Consider the following 14,912-nt stretch of genomic DNA (forward strand, 5'->3'; position numbering starts at 1 on the left):
TAATCCAGGGACTTCCAAAATGGGTTCTTGGGGATACCGTGGAGGTCACCAAAGAAGTCGAGAGAGGAAGCCTGAGCAGGAGGATTCAGGTCCACCACCTGCTTCTACTGCAGAACTCTGCTTTTGACTTTACACGTTGGGGTTTTATATAACTCCGTTTGTAATGAGGGCTCTAGAGAGCGTTCTACTCCACCGCTTTTATTTTATAGATGAAGCCAAGCCAAGGTAAGGAACTCATTTATTCGCTCACTCATTCATTCATTCACTCCCTCCCTCACCCATCCATTCATTCAACAAATATTAAGCAAACTCTACTGTGTCCTGGGCACTCTTCTGCGGTAGCAGGTGCAGCCCCACAGTTAGTCAGTGGCCTGATCACGTGCCAGTGTGGCATTGCCAGGGAGGAGCAGGGCTCCAAGGTGGCCAGGATCCTAACTACGTCCTCAGACAAGTAACTTACAATCCCAGAGCCTCAGTTTCCCCATCTGTAAAACTGAGGCAAATACAGAGCCTCCCTCAGAGAGTGGTTGAGAGGATTAAATGAGATGATACATGTGAGGTGTCTTGTGGGGACTCTGCGAGCGTCAGACGCTGCTGCCGACAGCAGCCGAACCCAGGCTCCCGGCCAGACCTGGGAACCCAGGGGCGTGCATGCACCCCTCCCACCATCCATGACCTCCCTCCCCCATCTTCGCCCCAGCACGCACCTTTGGTCCAGCAGGGCCTCTGAGTAGGAGGGCGGGGAGCCCACTTCCGAGGCGTTCTGCTCCGCCTGGCTGGCCACATACTGGACACCGTTGTTGACGTTGTAGGTGACACTGCAGTGGCGGGGGTGGTCCAGGACCACCAGGCGGGAGAGCAGCACAGGGTGCTGCAGCCGGTGCACCGGCAGCGTCACCAGGTGGTTCCGCTTCCGCTGGTGGTGCAGGACCAGCGCCAGCAGGGCCACCACCAGCACGAAGACGACAGAGCTGCCGACGATGGCGTAGGTGATGCTTGGGTAGTACACCAGCTGGTTGTCCGAAGTCACAAACACCTGCCCGCTGCCTGGCTCTGCGGAAGCCCCGAGGGGAGAGAAAGGAGAGGTCACCAATGTGGGTCACCCTTCCGCTCCAGAGTCAGCCCCAGGAGATGCACGCAAATGTTCACAGCAGCTCGAGTCACAACAGCCAAAAAGTGAAACCACACAAAAGTCCATCTACTGGTGAATGCACAAACAAAATGTGCGATATCTGCACAATGGGATATAATCAGCCATCAAAAGTACTGATACGTGCTACAACACAGATGAACCTCAAAACACTATGCTAAGCAAAATACGCCAAACACAAGAGACCATATACTATACGATTCCATTTATATGAACCGCCCAGGAAAGGCACATTTATAGACAGAAGTAGACTAACGGTTGCCCTGGGCTGGGGGTGGGAACGGGGATTCACTGAAAACGGACATCAGGAATCTTGCTGGGGTAATGGGAATGTCCTAAACTGGATATGGCGATGGCTGCACAACGTGGTAAATTTACTAAAACTCATTGAATTGTACACTTAAAATGGGTGATTTTATGTTATGTAAATTATACCTCAATAAAATTGTTTGAAAAAAATCAGCCCCAGGAAATATAATATCCGGGGAACAGGAGTGAGAATTCCCGCGGCAGAAATCAGTTTCTCACTGGAAGTTTATAACATAACACACATGAGGAAGACCAGTCGGTGTGTCTGGGGTTCCTTGTGTCTGCAGAGCGCCATTTTATGCCGGGCTGCATGCCAAGCTTTCAAGACCAAGAGCCAGCATAGCACAGGCTGAAATCGTGGACTCTGGAGCCAGACTAGGTTCAAATGCAGTCCCTCAACCTACTGGCTGTGCGCCCTCTGGAAAGTGATCCACCTCTCTGTGCTGCAATTTCCTCATCTGTAAAATGGCGAGAGTAACAACCCCCACCTCACTGGGCTGTCATGAGCATGAAACGAGGGAATAATTATCAAGCTCGTGGAACAACAGCAGACACACTGTGCCATGTGGGTGCATGTTCAAGACATACAAATACTGGCCTTGTCACATTGACTCCCCTCACAGCAACTCCAGGAAGTAGGTGCTGTACCTGCTTTCTTTCTAAGATGAGGACAGGGAAGCTCAGAGACGCTGGGTCCCTTGACCAGGGTCACAGGGTTAGGAGGTGAGGAGCCGTGTGTGATGTGAGCCCAGGGGTCTGACTTCACAGCCTTGGCCCAGCACTCGGCCCTGCAGCCCCCTAACAAGACCTGCTCAGCATCTGCAAGCAATTCCTCAGAGGTCCTCGGGCGTGGCTCTGGTACCCGTGCCCCCCTGCATACTGCCAACACCCTCTTCTCCACATGAACTAACGAGACACACTTCCAGTACTCAGGTAAGGGGCTTCCCAGTCAGCAGGACAGCAACGGCAATGTCCAGCCCAGCACAGGAACCACAGCAGCCCCTCGGTAGAAAGCTGGAGACGCCTCATCTGTGCGGGAGAACCACAACTACCCACAGATGTGGCCCCGCTGGAAAACTCATCTAAATGCGGTGCAGTGAGCAAACCTGGCGACCACGCCCTGTGCCTGCCCACCTCTGAAACAGTGAGGGGGTTTCAGTGGGTCCACAGGAGCCAAAACGTAGACATGAAGTGGCAGCAGCAGCAGCGACCACTGGCTGCTCAGGCCCGTGTGCTGGAGCTGGGCTAAGCTTTCCCGACCCCTCAGCAGCGGACATGCACCTGTTCTGTGCATCGCCGTGTCCCCAGTGTGTAGCGGCGCCTGGCACAGAGGAGGCACTCGATAAACGCAGACAACTCGACGAAAAAAAAAATCTGTGTATTCACACACCCTGGTGAGGTAGGTGCTATTAATGTCTTATTATTCCTGTTTCTCAGATGAGCAAATTGACTCAGAAAGGTGAAGTGACTTATCTAAGACCATGTAAGAAGCAAGCAGAGGAGTCACGACTAGAACCCAGATATTTCCTCTTCAAAAAACCACATGCTGTGACACACACTATCTGCTCTCCTTTCCTGACACAAATATTTCCCAATTCCCCAAATAATCCTCATCTGAGACATAACTCAAGCTCCAGGCTCTGTGTTAATTTTCTTTCCAGCCACACTCAAATATCGACTAAAAGCTACGAAGATTCTCCAAGTTCCTGTCGGTCACTGTTTCAATGATTAACTGTTCAGAAGGAAGCAAATAAGACCCTGGCGACGGGCAGAAGCACACTGCAGACAGTTAAGGGAAGGAGGCAGCTGTGGATTTTTCTGGAGACAATTAGCTGTCACTCAGCAATTCTGCTGCGTTCTGTCTGCTCTCAGCTTAGATCCTTAAAAGCTGGGTGGGGGCTTATGTGTGTGTGTATGCTTCAGAATGCCAAGCTTAGAATAAAATACCCTCCTTATTTTGTTATCTCAGCACAGAGCTGAGGGTTCGACTCTTGGGGCCATCACTCTGGCTAGTTAACTTTTACGAGCTTCAGCTGTCTCATTTTAAACGGTGGGGGTGCTGAGTGAATAACAGTAGCCATCTCCTTGCATTACTGGGAGGGTAGAATACAATATACACAAAGTGCAAAGCACAGGGTCTGGCAAGGGTTTGCATTCAGTTAATGCTCGTTCTTTTTTCTTTTTTATGGTGGTAAAATATACACAAGATAAAATTTACCATTTTAACCATTTATGAGTGCACAGTTCAGTGGCATTAAGAACATTCATACTGTTGTGCAACCATCACCACCACCCATCTCCAGAATTTTTCATCATCCCAAACCAGTTAATGCTAATTCTTAGTGTTCACACTCTTTCCATTATCCAACTTCCCTGGACCAGTAATAGAGGCTGGGAGAGCCCCTTTCGGGGGAGGATGGAGGAGAGATAAGGACTGAGTGAGTTCCTTTCCAGCGAGACATGTTTCTCAAAAGAGAAAAGTGGCGGATTTTCACACAGACAACAAATGGGTCCAGAGATTTTAAAACACCGACTTCTGTGCAACCACTCGAGGTTTTAAGAATACAAGAGGGAGCACTTTAAAAATGAATGCAATGTAAAGTGCTTGCGGATCTTAGTCTCATTTATGTCTCGGAAAGCAGGCTCTCTCTAGGTCTGCCCGCTTGGCAGGCAAGAAGCAGCAATCACATCCGCCGGAGAAATTATGATGCTACATAACTCAGTGGTGCCCGGTCTCGTTTTCGCTCTGAGTGTAAAATGTCATCTTGTATTAATTCATTAACTAGACTCACTTTTCCTAAGAGCTTAATGAGCCCGCTGGCCAAATTACTAATATCAGAGTGGCCTGGGACCTGAGTTCCAAGTGCATAATCCATGGATCATGGAGTTTCCATTTCTTCTGGCTGTCCCTCAAGCTAATGCCCTCACGCTCCACTGTCAAACAGCTTCAATTCCCGTGCTGTGGCTGCTGCTTCTACTGCATTAATTCCAGGCAATCTGGTTACACCAGAGACCACCGGGCTCTCAAAACCACTGGCACTCCACTGCCACCTGTGGTGGAGCAGGCTGTGTCCACACAACTCCAGGGGTGCTCATCACCTCAGTCATCACGGATTTGCGTAGTTATCACAACGGTTTTCTAGCAGATGGCAGTCACGTGTCTTTAAGAACGGTGCCTTTTGGTAATTCACATAGAGGCGCTGTCTGAACGGATGGAGGGACTCAAGCAGCTGGCACTTGTGACTTGATGTCCCCTTCTAAAAAATTCCCTCCTCTAAATGCAAATTAAATTTCCTACAGGATACCATTTTTTCCTATCAGATTGGCAAAGGCAAAGTCTGATTTCACATTTTGCTGGCCAGGTCTCGGGCAAACAAGTATAGTTATTCACGCATGATCACTGGGGGGTGGGGGGGTAAATTGGTATAATCCAGGGTGGTGCTGGAGTTAACAACATATAGCAAAATAAAAAATCCTCTGACCGAGCAATTCCACTCTTAAGAATCTAACAGATATATTCACACAAATGAGAAATAACTTTTTAATACAAGTATTCATTGAAACATTGTTCGTAACAGCAGCATATATCAGAAGCTATCTAAATGTGAATCCACTGCAGCCTGGCTAAATAAATTACAGTGTATCCGGAGAACACCACACCTACCGAAAACATTACAGCAGCTCTACACGTGCAGCTCTACACGTGCAGCTCTACACGTGCTGACGGAACAATCCGAGAGAGATCCTGATGAGTGAAAACAAGCCGAGTCCAGGAGAGAATGTACAGACTATTCCCAGGACACGCAGGCCTGCAAACACTGGTAGCTTCTATGGAGAGGAACAGAGGCGAGAGGAAGACTAACCTGTCACTGCTCACTGTTTCCTACTGTGCCCTCCTCGTGCTGTCTCATCTATTAAAGTTCGCACACTGTCTCCTCTTGGGTGCTGCCAGGCTGATGGTGCGTCTGGTTCTCTCTTGTGTCCTCCCCTCTCTCCCTGCAAGGTGAGGGCTCCTCAAGGTTCACGCCTCACCGTCACTCACCCAAGACCCCTCCCTGACTCTCCACTCCCCGACGACGGCTCGAAGCCTCCAGCCTGACCTCTGGCGTGCAGCATTCCTGTTCTGGAACGTTCACTGCCCGGTTCAAACTGACTCCTCACCATTCCTCTGCAACATCAACTCCTGTGGGCCTTTTTAAAAAAATTATTTTTAAGGTGTATTTTTCTCCAGATTAAATATATTTTTCTAAAGTCAGGTTTATTGAGGTATAATTTACACACAAGAAAACTTGCCTTTTTAAAATGTACAGTTGGGGGCCGGCCTGGTGGCACAGGCGGTTAAGTGTGCGCGCTCCGCTGCAGCGGCCCGGGGTTCACCGGTTCGGATCCCGGGCGCGCACCGACACACCACTTGGCAAGCCATGCTGTGGCAGCGTCCTATATAAAGTGGAGGAAGATGGGCACGGATGTTAGCCCAGGGCCAATCTTCCTCAGCACAAAAAAAAAAAAAGAGGAAGATTGGCAGATGTTAGCACAGGGCTGATCTTCCTCACAAAAAACAAAAAAGTACAGTTGGATGAGTTTTAACACAATGAAACAGTCACATCACCACCACCACAAACAAGATCTAGAACCTTCCCTTCCCTCCCTCAAAGCTCTCTTTGCTCCTTTGCAGTCAATCCTCTCCCCTCATTCGCAGCCCCTGGAAACCACGATCTATTTTCTGTCCAAACAGATTCTCCCTTTCCAGAAAGTCATCTAAGTGGAATCACATAGTACATAGCCCATTGTGTCTTCTTTCACTCGGCACAACATTTTCGGGATCCATATTTCTGTGAGTATTAATACTTTATCCCTTTATATTGCTGAGCAGTGTTCCACTGTATGCACGTATCACAATTTATTTATCCATCCACCAGTTGAGGGAGGGAACTGGGCTGTTTCCAGTTTCTGGAATGCAGGTCTTGGTGCTGAACTATATTGTCATATTTCTTGAGTATATACTTAGGCGTAAGGCTGCTGAGTCAGATGGGAAGTATATGTTTAACTTTATAAGAAACTGTCCCACTTCCAAGTGGCTTCAGCATTTAGCCTTCCCCATTGCTCTGCAACCTCGTCAGCACTTAATACGGCCAGTCTTTTAATTTTAGCCATTCTCCTAGGTGTGTAGTGGTATCTCATGGAGGTGTGAATCCACAGTTCCCAATGACTAAAGATGTTGAGCATCTGTTCCTGGGCTAATCTGCCATCTGTATATCTTCTCTGGTGAAATGTCTATTTCAATCTGTTGTCCATTTGTAAATTGGGTTGTTCGACTACTTATTATTGAGTAGTGAGAGTCCTTTACATGTTCTGGGACACAAGTCCTGTTCCAGAAATGTGTTTTGCAAATATTTCCTCCCAGGCTGTGGCTTGTCTTTTCATCTACTTTACAGTGTCTTTTTGAAGATGTTTTTACAAATTTTTTTATGAAGTCCACTGTATTAATTTTTTCTTTTATGTTTTGTGTTTTTTGTATTGTATCCAAGAAATCTTTGCCTAGAAGTTTTATAGCTTCAGCTCTTATATTTCATCTATGATCCACTGCAAGTTAATTTCCGTTTACGGGACAAGGTGAAGTTCAATGTTCTGTCTCCCCTTCCTTTGGAGATCCAGCTGTTCCAACACATTTGTTGAAAAGCCCATCCTTTCCTACTGAATTACCTTGGGATCTGTGTTGAAAATAAATTGACCACAAGTCTGGGTCTATTTCTAGATTCTCTATTCTGTTTGATCGAGCCATACGCCAATCCTCCGCCAATCAGCGTGTTGACAATCACAGCTTTACTGTAAGTCTCGAAATCACGTAGTGTGAGTCCTGCACAAATTGAACTTTATTTCTGATTATAAAAGTCCATGCTAATTATTAAAATTAAAGTAATATAGAAATGTTGAAGACAGATAAAATATCCCCCCAATAAATCTACTAGAATTCCACCAGAGAAAAACAGTTAACAGTTTGGTGTAGACTAGGGGTTGGCAAACTCGGTCTATCAGGGGCCAGATAGTAAATATCTGATGCTTTGTGGGCCTGACAGTCTCAGCTGCCACTACTCGATTCCGCCCTGGCAGCACAAAAGCAGATACAAACAATATGTCAGTGAGTGAGTGCGTTTGTGTCCCAGTAAAACTTTATGCAAAAAACAGGCGCAGGCCGTCAGATTTGCCCCACTGGCCTTAGTTTGCTGACCCACAGCGTGGATCCTTCCAAACTGTTCTCTGTGTGTGAACACACATGTACTTTTCTTCATGCTATACAGATATTTCTGCAAATGGACATCTCTCCTCATCCCCCCACACCTTTGTCCAAGAGAAGCTGTGTACTATCCCACTATGATGGATACATCACAATTTACTTAACCAATCCCCCACTAATGTGCAATTAGGCTGCTTCCTTTCTGCTGGGGGGAGGCTGTTACGAACAACGCTACAACAACATTCAGGCAGACCAAGTGGGCCGTGAGGGCCACGAGGGGAGGGCCAGGCTTGCCCTGTCCACCATCCTAAAGTCGTGCTCAGCACAGATGTTGAGTAAGTCAGTGATCTGTGGCCACTGGTGCAACAATTCCTTAGGACGGACTTCCGGAACGCTGGTTGTTTCCCTGGCCATCTGGTCTCCCTGGCTGGAACATTCGAGGTTGTCTTGAACTCTCTCCTTTTCTTTTCCACGTGGAGCCACCGAGTGTGGTCAACTTCTGCTGTGCCGCATGTCTCCAGTCTCTCCTTCTGGTCTTCACTTGCATGGCCACGTCCAGGCCCAGGCCAGGCCAGGAAGAGAAAGCTCCTTGTGGTCTTACCATCTTTAGCCTCGTTGTCCTCCGACCTTTCAGCAACATTCCCATCAGTTTGTGTCACTGTGTAATTCTTGTAACATTCTTCAGATGGAGGACCCTCGATGGCTCCCATCACCCTCCCTGGCCAGCATTCAGCTCTGCAGTCCTCCCTGCCTTGGCTTCCCAGCACCAAGCCCCAGAGGTTCTGGTGAAAAGGAGTCCACAGCTGGAGTAAGCAACACCATTGGCCTTGTGACCTCTCCCCCACTCCTGATTTGAACTAAATAATAATACAAATAATACTAACCACCACCACCACCACCCATACTTGCTTTGAACTATAAACCAAAGAGTAACAATAATGTCATCATAATTATCACAGCAGCTCACACCCTATTGGCAATATCTTATGTGTTTTATGCATATTAACTCTTTAATCCATACACCATCCGTAGTGAGTGGAATGGTGTCCTCCCAAAAGATATGTCCACTGGAACCTCAGAATGTGATCTTATTTGGAATAAAGGTCTCTGGATATAAGTAAGGGAAAGATCTCAGGGTGAGATTATCCTGAATCAGGGTGGGCTCTAAATCCCATGATGAGTGTCCTTAGAAGAGACAGAATAGGAGAAGACACAGAAACAGACAAGGGAGAAGGCCGTGTGAAGACGGAGGCCGAGACTGCAGTCACGGCAGCCCCAAGCCAAGGAATGCCAAGATCTATGGGCAGCCGCCAGGAGCCTGGAGAGAGGCGTGAACGAATTTTCCCTCAGAGCCTCCACAAAGGACCAACCCTGCCAGCACCCTGATTTCAAACTCTGGCCTCCAGAACAGTGAGAGAATAAATTCCTGTTGTTTTAGGCCGCCAAGTTTGTGGTCATTTGTTATGGCACCTCCAGGAAACAAACACACCGTCCTACGAAGCAAACCCTTTTACAGATCAGGAAACGGGAGCACAGAGAGGTGACGTGATTGCCCAGTGCTCCACACCTCTCAGTTACGATTAGCAGCTATTATTAGAGCCCGCTAGTGGAGGAACCAGCAGGAACCAGGCAACCAGGTTCCAGAACCCGTGCTCTTCACCCACGGCCTTCTCTCACGTTCCACGCGTGTCTCTCTGAATGAAGAGGAGTTCCTGGTGGGCAAAGGTCAGGCTCGCTCTCTCGAAGCCCTACTCAGGGCCAAATGCAACCTCGTACACACAGCAGGTTCTCCACAAGTATTTCTCATATCTGTAAACTAACTCTGAAACATGATAATTCATAATCTCCTCATTTACAGAGAGTCCAACATGAACAAGAGGATGAGGGTAACCTTGAAGACTGGACCTCCTGCTGCTAATTTCCAACCTGTATGCACAATTTCACTTCACTCTTAAAACAGCCCTATTTTACAGAGGGGGAAACTGAAGCCCAGAGAGGTTAAGGAACTTACTGAAGGTCACAGAGCACACAAGCAGTATTTGTGCCCAGGAGTCTGACGCCAGAAACCATCCCACCGTCCCGGGCAGTTGTCTGTGCCCTCCCCTCTCCCCTTCCACTTCTCCTGTCCATTTGTCACCCCACCTTACTGCACATGCAATGGGGTCCTTCCTCCAGTAACTCCAATGTAGTCTCAAGCTTAGGCTCTGAACAATTTATTCTGAAGGGTCTTCTGTGAGGTGGCAAGAGGAATTTCCCAAAAAAAGGTACCCTGGTCAAAAAGGTGTCAGAAAAACTAGATTAGACAAATTGAACCACTTTTTTTGTAGCTGTGCAGGCTCCAGAACCAAATGTCTAGATTCAATCCTCGGCTCTGTCACTTACTAGCTGTGTGACCTGGAACAAGTTACTTTACCTCTCTGGGCCTCAAAACCCTCATCTGTGAAACAAGATAGTAGTAGAATCCACCTCGTAGGGTTGTTTTATGGATAAAAAGAGAAATACATTAAAAGAAGTTTACTGTGTGTCTGGCACAGTAAATACTCAACAAACCCTAGTTGTTATTAATAGCTACTATTACAGGACTTTTCAGAGTCTTTATAAGGCATATGTTCACTGTGATGCTTCACGAGAGGATGTGGCTATTTCATCAATCTCGGTGCCACGCTGAGATGGACAGAACACACATCATACTCCAAATAGCACATTCCCAACTTCTGGAAGGTGTCTTTTCACAAATCAGACAGGGGCATCTCTGGCCCTTGGGCACACTGTTAGAGGAAGCGCCGTGGCCGCAGCTGCCAACTTAAGAGGCGGAAGCTGAGAAGCAACTGCCTTCGGCCCCCCTCTCGGTGCAGCAGCCCCGCCTCCCCAGCCACCCCCAGTCAAGGTCCAGCAGCACCACCGCTGACCGCAGCCTGCCCGGCACCAGGGCCCCGTCAGTGCGGCAGCCCCCAGCTGACACGCGAGTAGCCATGGGGAGGCCGTGCGACCCCGGCACCAGGGCCCCGACGGTGCGGCAGCCCCCAGCTGACACGCGAGTCGCCATGGGGAGGCCGTGCGACCCCGGCACCAGGGCCCCGACGGTGCGGCAGCCCCCAGCTGACACGCGAGTCGCCATGGGGAGGCCGCGTGCCGCAGCCGTCTCCACACCTGACAGACCGGGTGGGCGGGAGCTGCCCTGTTCAAGCGCTCAGGGAGCCCAAGGCCGCCAGGAGCTGTTCTCCGGGCCACGCTGCCCATGAGACCTTCTCACCCTGGGAAAGCTGACTGCACACAATGCCGAGAGCAGGAATCTTCCTGAATAATTTAGGGGAAATGCTGAGAACAGAAGCAGCACAAGCAGGGCTCCCAGTGAACAAACTCACAGCTTCTGGAGACGTCAGAAAATCTCACAGGGACCCCAGGCCCCCGCACCTGGAGGGAAGGCCTATCTTTTTACACACATGGGGGTCTTGGGGTCCAGCCTCCGCGCTGACAGGACAAGGATTCCTCAAAAGGGGGCACATGGGGGCCGGCCCCGTGGCGCAGCGGTTAAGTGCACGCACTCCGCTGCGGCGGCCCGGGGTTCGCCAGTTCGGATCCGGCCGTGCACCGACGCACCGCTTGTCAGGCCATGCTGGGGCGGCGTCCCATGTAAAGCGGAGGAAGATGGGCACAGATGTTAGCTCAGGGCCAGTCTTCCTCCGCAAAAAAGAGGAGGATTGGCATTGGATGTTAGCTCAGGGCTGGTCCTCCTCACTAACAAAAAACGGGGGTGGGCACAAGACACCTCTGACCCCAATCACAACTCTGCACAGCAGCCCCGGGCTGAGTGCCCATGTCTCTAAACCTCCACCACTGCCACCCTCGTCCCGGCCACGGTCACCTCTGCCCTGCCCCTTCTCTTGCTCTCCACAGTCTCTTTTCCCTTAGCTGCAGGGTGCTCTTTGTAAAACCTACATTCATTTATTCATGTCACTCCTCTGCTCAAAACCCTCCAGTGGCTTCCCACATACGAGGTATAAAGTCCAGAGTCCTCGCCAGGCCCCCCAGGCCCTAAATAACCCTTCAGTCCTGCCCCTCCCCGTCTCCTGCTGCTGCAAACCCACCGGCCTCCTCGGTGTGGTTCCAGGACACACCAAGCACTCACCTACCCCAGGGCCTTTGCCCTTGCTGTGCCCTCTGCTCAGCAGCCCCTCCCCGGGCACCTGCATCACTCACTCACACCCCATCCCACTCAAGTCTCTGCTCCTTGGTCAGTGTTAGCGGACAGCATCCTGGGCCACTGCCATCCCTCTTCATCCCTCACTCTGCCTGCTCTGTCTTCACAGCACTTGTCATCACCTGTCACTGCTCACAGTATTTGTTCTGAATCGACTCTTTCCTACTGGATGTAACTCCGTGAGGGCAGAGCCAGACTCTGCTCGCTCATCGCTGTATCCCTAGTGCCCAAAATGTGCTCAGGAAAAATCTGTTGGGGGGAGGGGGTAGAGGGTCCCTAACTCTGGCTCTGTGAGTCGTAGTCTCAGCGTGTTGTGCTCCTTCCAGAAGTACCTGCATCTTTCACAGGAGACTAAGCGCCTTACATGCCAGTGCTTCCTGGCCGTGATCTCATTTAGCCTCACAGGTGAGAAAAGTAGTCTCAGAGAAGTAAGGTCACTGGCCCCAGGTCACACAGCCAGGAGGTGACAGAGCTGACCCTTGAGCCCAGGTGTGTCTGACCAACAGCCAGACATACACACGGCCTGAGGACAGGTCCCACTCAAGTCTGCTGAGACGGTCTGCTCTGGGGAATGTGACACCAGCCCCGTGGCTGAATATCCAGATTGTTATTTGATGGGCAGCTGGCTGAGCTCAGGATGTACAGAAGACACGTCTGTTGTAGAAAAACACAGTCCCATCCTTCTAGAATCTTCCTTCTCACAAATGAGATGGAATCATCTAGAGATCCACCACCTCACAGGGCTGGGAGTATGGAGCCAGCACACCCAGTCTCCTCTCCCAAAGTGACCGTGATGGTGCCCAACTCAGTCACACCCGGCCAACCCTGTGGGGACCTGCAGCCTTGACCTGGCTCTGGCCCCACTCAGAAGCTTCCAGAACTTTCTACTTTCCAAGGGTAAAGTGCCAACTCCTTATCATGATACTCAGCTCTTCCCACTTGGCTCCTTTCTCCTTCTCTGCTCCTCTTACTGCCTCCCACTCCCCTGCCCCGCCACGGTGGTGGTGGCCACTCGGCCTAGAGTAAGGCAGTCACAGTTCCTCAGACTCAGCCACAGCCTTCCTGTCAAGAGCCTGCGGCCTGTCCAAGGTGGGTCCCGCAGCCTGCCGGTTTAAAAGGGGAGACGGAAAGAGTTCAGCGAAGGGACAGTGGGAAGCGGCTCCCAGCCTTAGGCCTGAAGGGGCGAGGTGCGGCTCCTAGAATCGGTGACACCTGAGAGAGCTGACAGCAGCTGAGGCCTCTGGTGGAGGAACGAGGCCACTGCCAATCTGTGGCCTCGCAGACAGGGAGCTGGGGGAACAAATATTTGACCTTTTCCTCTTTCTCCCTCCAGCCTCCTGCTGTGTTTCCTACTGGCCAAAGCCACCCGAAACCGGATGATAAGGAGGCCCCGCTGATGAGCCGGGGGAGGCAGCAGCGCACGCAGAGACAGAAGCGTGGAGAGGGGCTGCCGGTGGGCAAGCGAGGCATGTGGCGCAGGGCTCCCTGCTCCTCTGCCGTGACCTTCACCCCCTTCCTGTCTCGGCCTGGCGAATCCCACCATCCTCCCAGCCTTCGCTCAAACGCTGACACTTTCATGAAGCCGTCCACTGTGCCCTCTGCTGGGATGAAATGTGCCCTTCTGTGCTCTCCTCGCGCCGTCCTTCCCTCCGCTAGACTCCTAACGACATCTTGCTTTACGCCACGTGGACAACATGCTGGAGGCGAGGTGGCTCAGGTGGCACAGGGACAACCCGCTGCCCCTCTGGCCCAATGCTGACCAGCGCTGCATGGCCATGCTCACAACCCCACTCAGGGAAGCACTTCCTTCAGAGCTGGCACCCGTGCCCGCTTCACCCTGATGTGGAGGATCCACGAAAACCAGCCAAATGAGAAAAGCAAAGGCTCTTTATTCAGGGCCTGCTGCAGCCAGGGACTCAGCCACCGTCACCCGCGTTTCCGCAGCGACTCACGGGCAGGCGGAGGGGTGGGCAAGCTCTACAGGGGAACGACGGGCGGGAAGGCCGTGAACGGAGGCTGTGGGCGTGGGGGAGCTGTGGGCGGGCGACCGAGCCGCAGGGCCTCCGACGGGACTGCTTAGGGGAACATATTTGGCTTTCTCTGGCTGATCCTCAGCTGGGAGTGGGGACACAAACTAGGGAAGCTGTCAGTTATTAATCAGGTCTTCGGTGTTTGGGGCCTGCTGTTACAGGGGTTATTGTTGGGCTGCCTGGCTGGTTACTGTAGATCACGGGTTGGCTTCCTGGGCTGGTGGCCGTAGGTTGTGGGTCAGAGTTCTGCTTTTACGATGGTTTGTCCGTTGTCCGTCTGTATATTCAGTCTCTCACTGACCATCCAACCCACGGCCCCAGGTCTGGCCCAAGCTCCACTTCTGCCTGAATCCCTGAGACACCCTGGGCAAGTCTAATGCTGTTTCCTCATTTGTAAACTATGGGCAATATACATCCACCTTGAGGGTCCCCCTGAGGCTCTGAGCTAACACAGGTGAAGTCCTGTCACAGCAGAGTGGTAAGTCTGCATAAATAGTCGCTAACAGTATCATGTCCCTGTCTGTTCTCATAGGAAAGCAAGGTGTAAGTATGAATGAGGACAACTCTATCCGGCTAAAAAGAGGCCTCGCGTGGAGGTTATAGTCTACGTTTGGGAGTTTGATTGACTGCCACAGACCACATGAGTGACTTCAGGCTATTTACTGCACCTTTCTAAGCCTCATCTGTAAAACTGGGATTAAAAACCTGTTCCCACCAGAGTTGATATGAACATTAAAGACAACTGCTTAAATCTGAGCAGAGTGCACCGACCGTGCGCTTGCTCCTGTGACTTCCTTTCACCTGTGCAAAGGCTCTGATCCCTCTGTCCCCGGGTAAAAAGGGTTGGGTGAGTGCTGACTGGCGGAGAACAGGAAACGTTGCCCAAAGGGAGGCAGGAAGAACAGCCAGGATTTTAGGGAGACAGAAGCTGTGGCCTTCCCAGGGTTGTGCTGAGAACTAAGCAGGGAAGTCTGGGTGGGGGCACAT

The 14,912-nt window shown here is 50.9% G+C and overlaps 1 protein-coding gene across 3 annotated transcripts in view; it reads right to left on the reverse strand.

Moving 5' to 3' along the window:
• LDLRAD3 (low density lipoprotein receptor class A domain containing 3) overlaps window positions 1–14,912 on the reverse strand; it is a 235,519-nt gene that overhangs the window by 3,980 nt on the left and 216,627 nt on the right. For all 3 annotated transcript variants that reach the window (XM_087423127.1, XM_087423126.1, XM_087423128.1), the window contains exon 5: window positions 708–1,053. In XM_087423127.1, coding sequence (XP_087279253.1) covers window positions 708–1,053 — 346 coding nt within the window. The remainder of the gene's footprint in view (window positions 1–707; window positions 1,054–14,912) is intronic.

Source organism: Ceratotherium simum, chromosome 34, assembly GCF_057802395.1.
Source record: "Ceratotherium simum simum isolate JZ-2026a chromosome 34, ASM5780239v1, whole genome shotgun sequence".
In the NCBI taxonomy this organism is placed as follows: domain Eukaryota; kingdom Metazoa; phylum Chordata; class Mammalia; order Perissodactyla; family Rhinocerotidae; genus Ceratotherium; species Ceratotherium simum.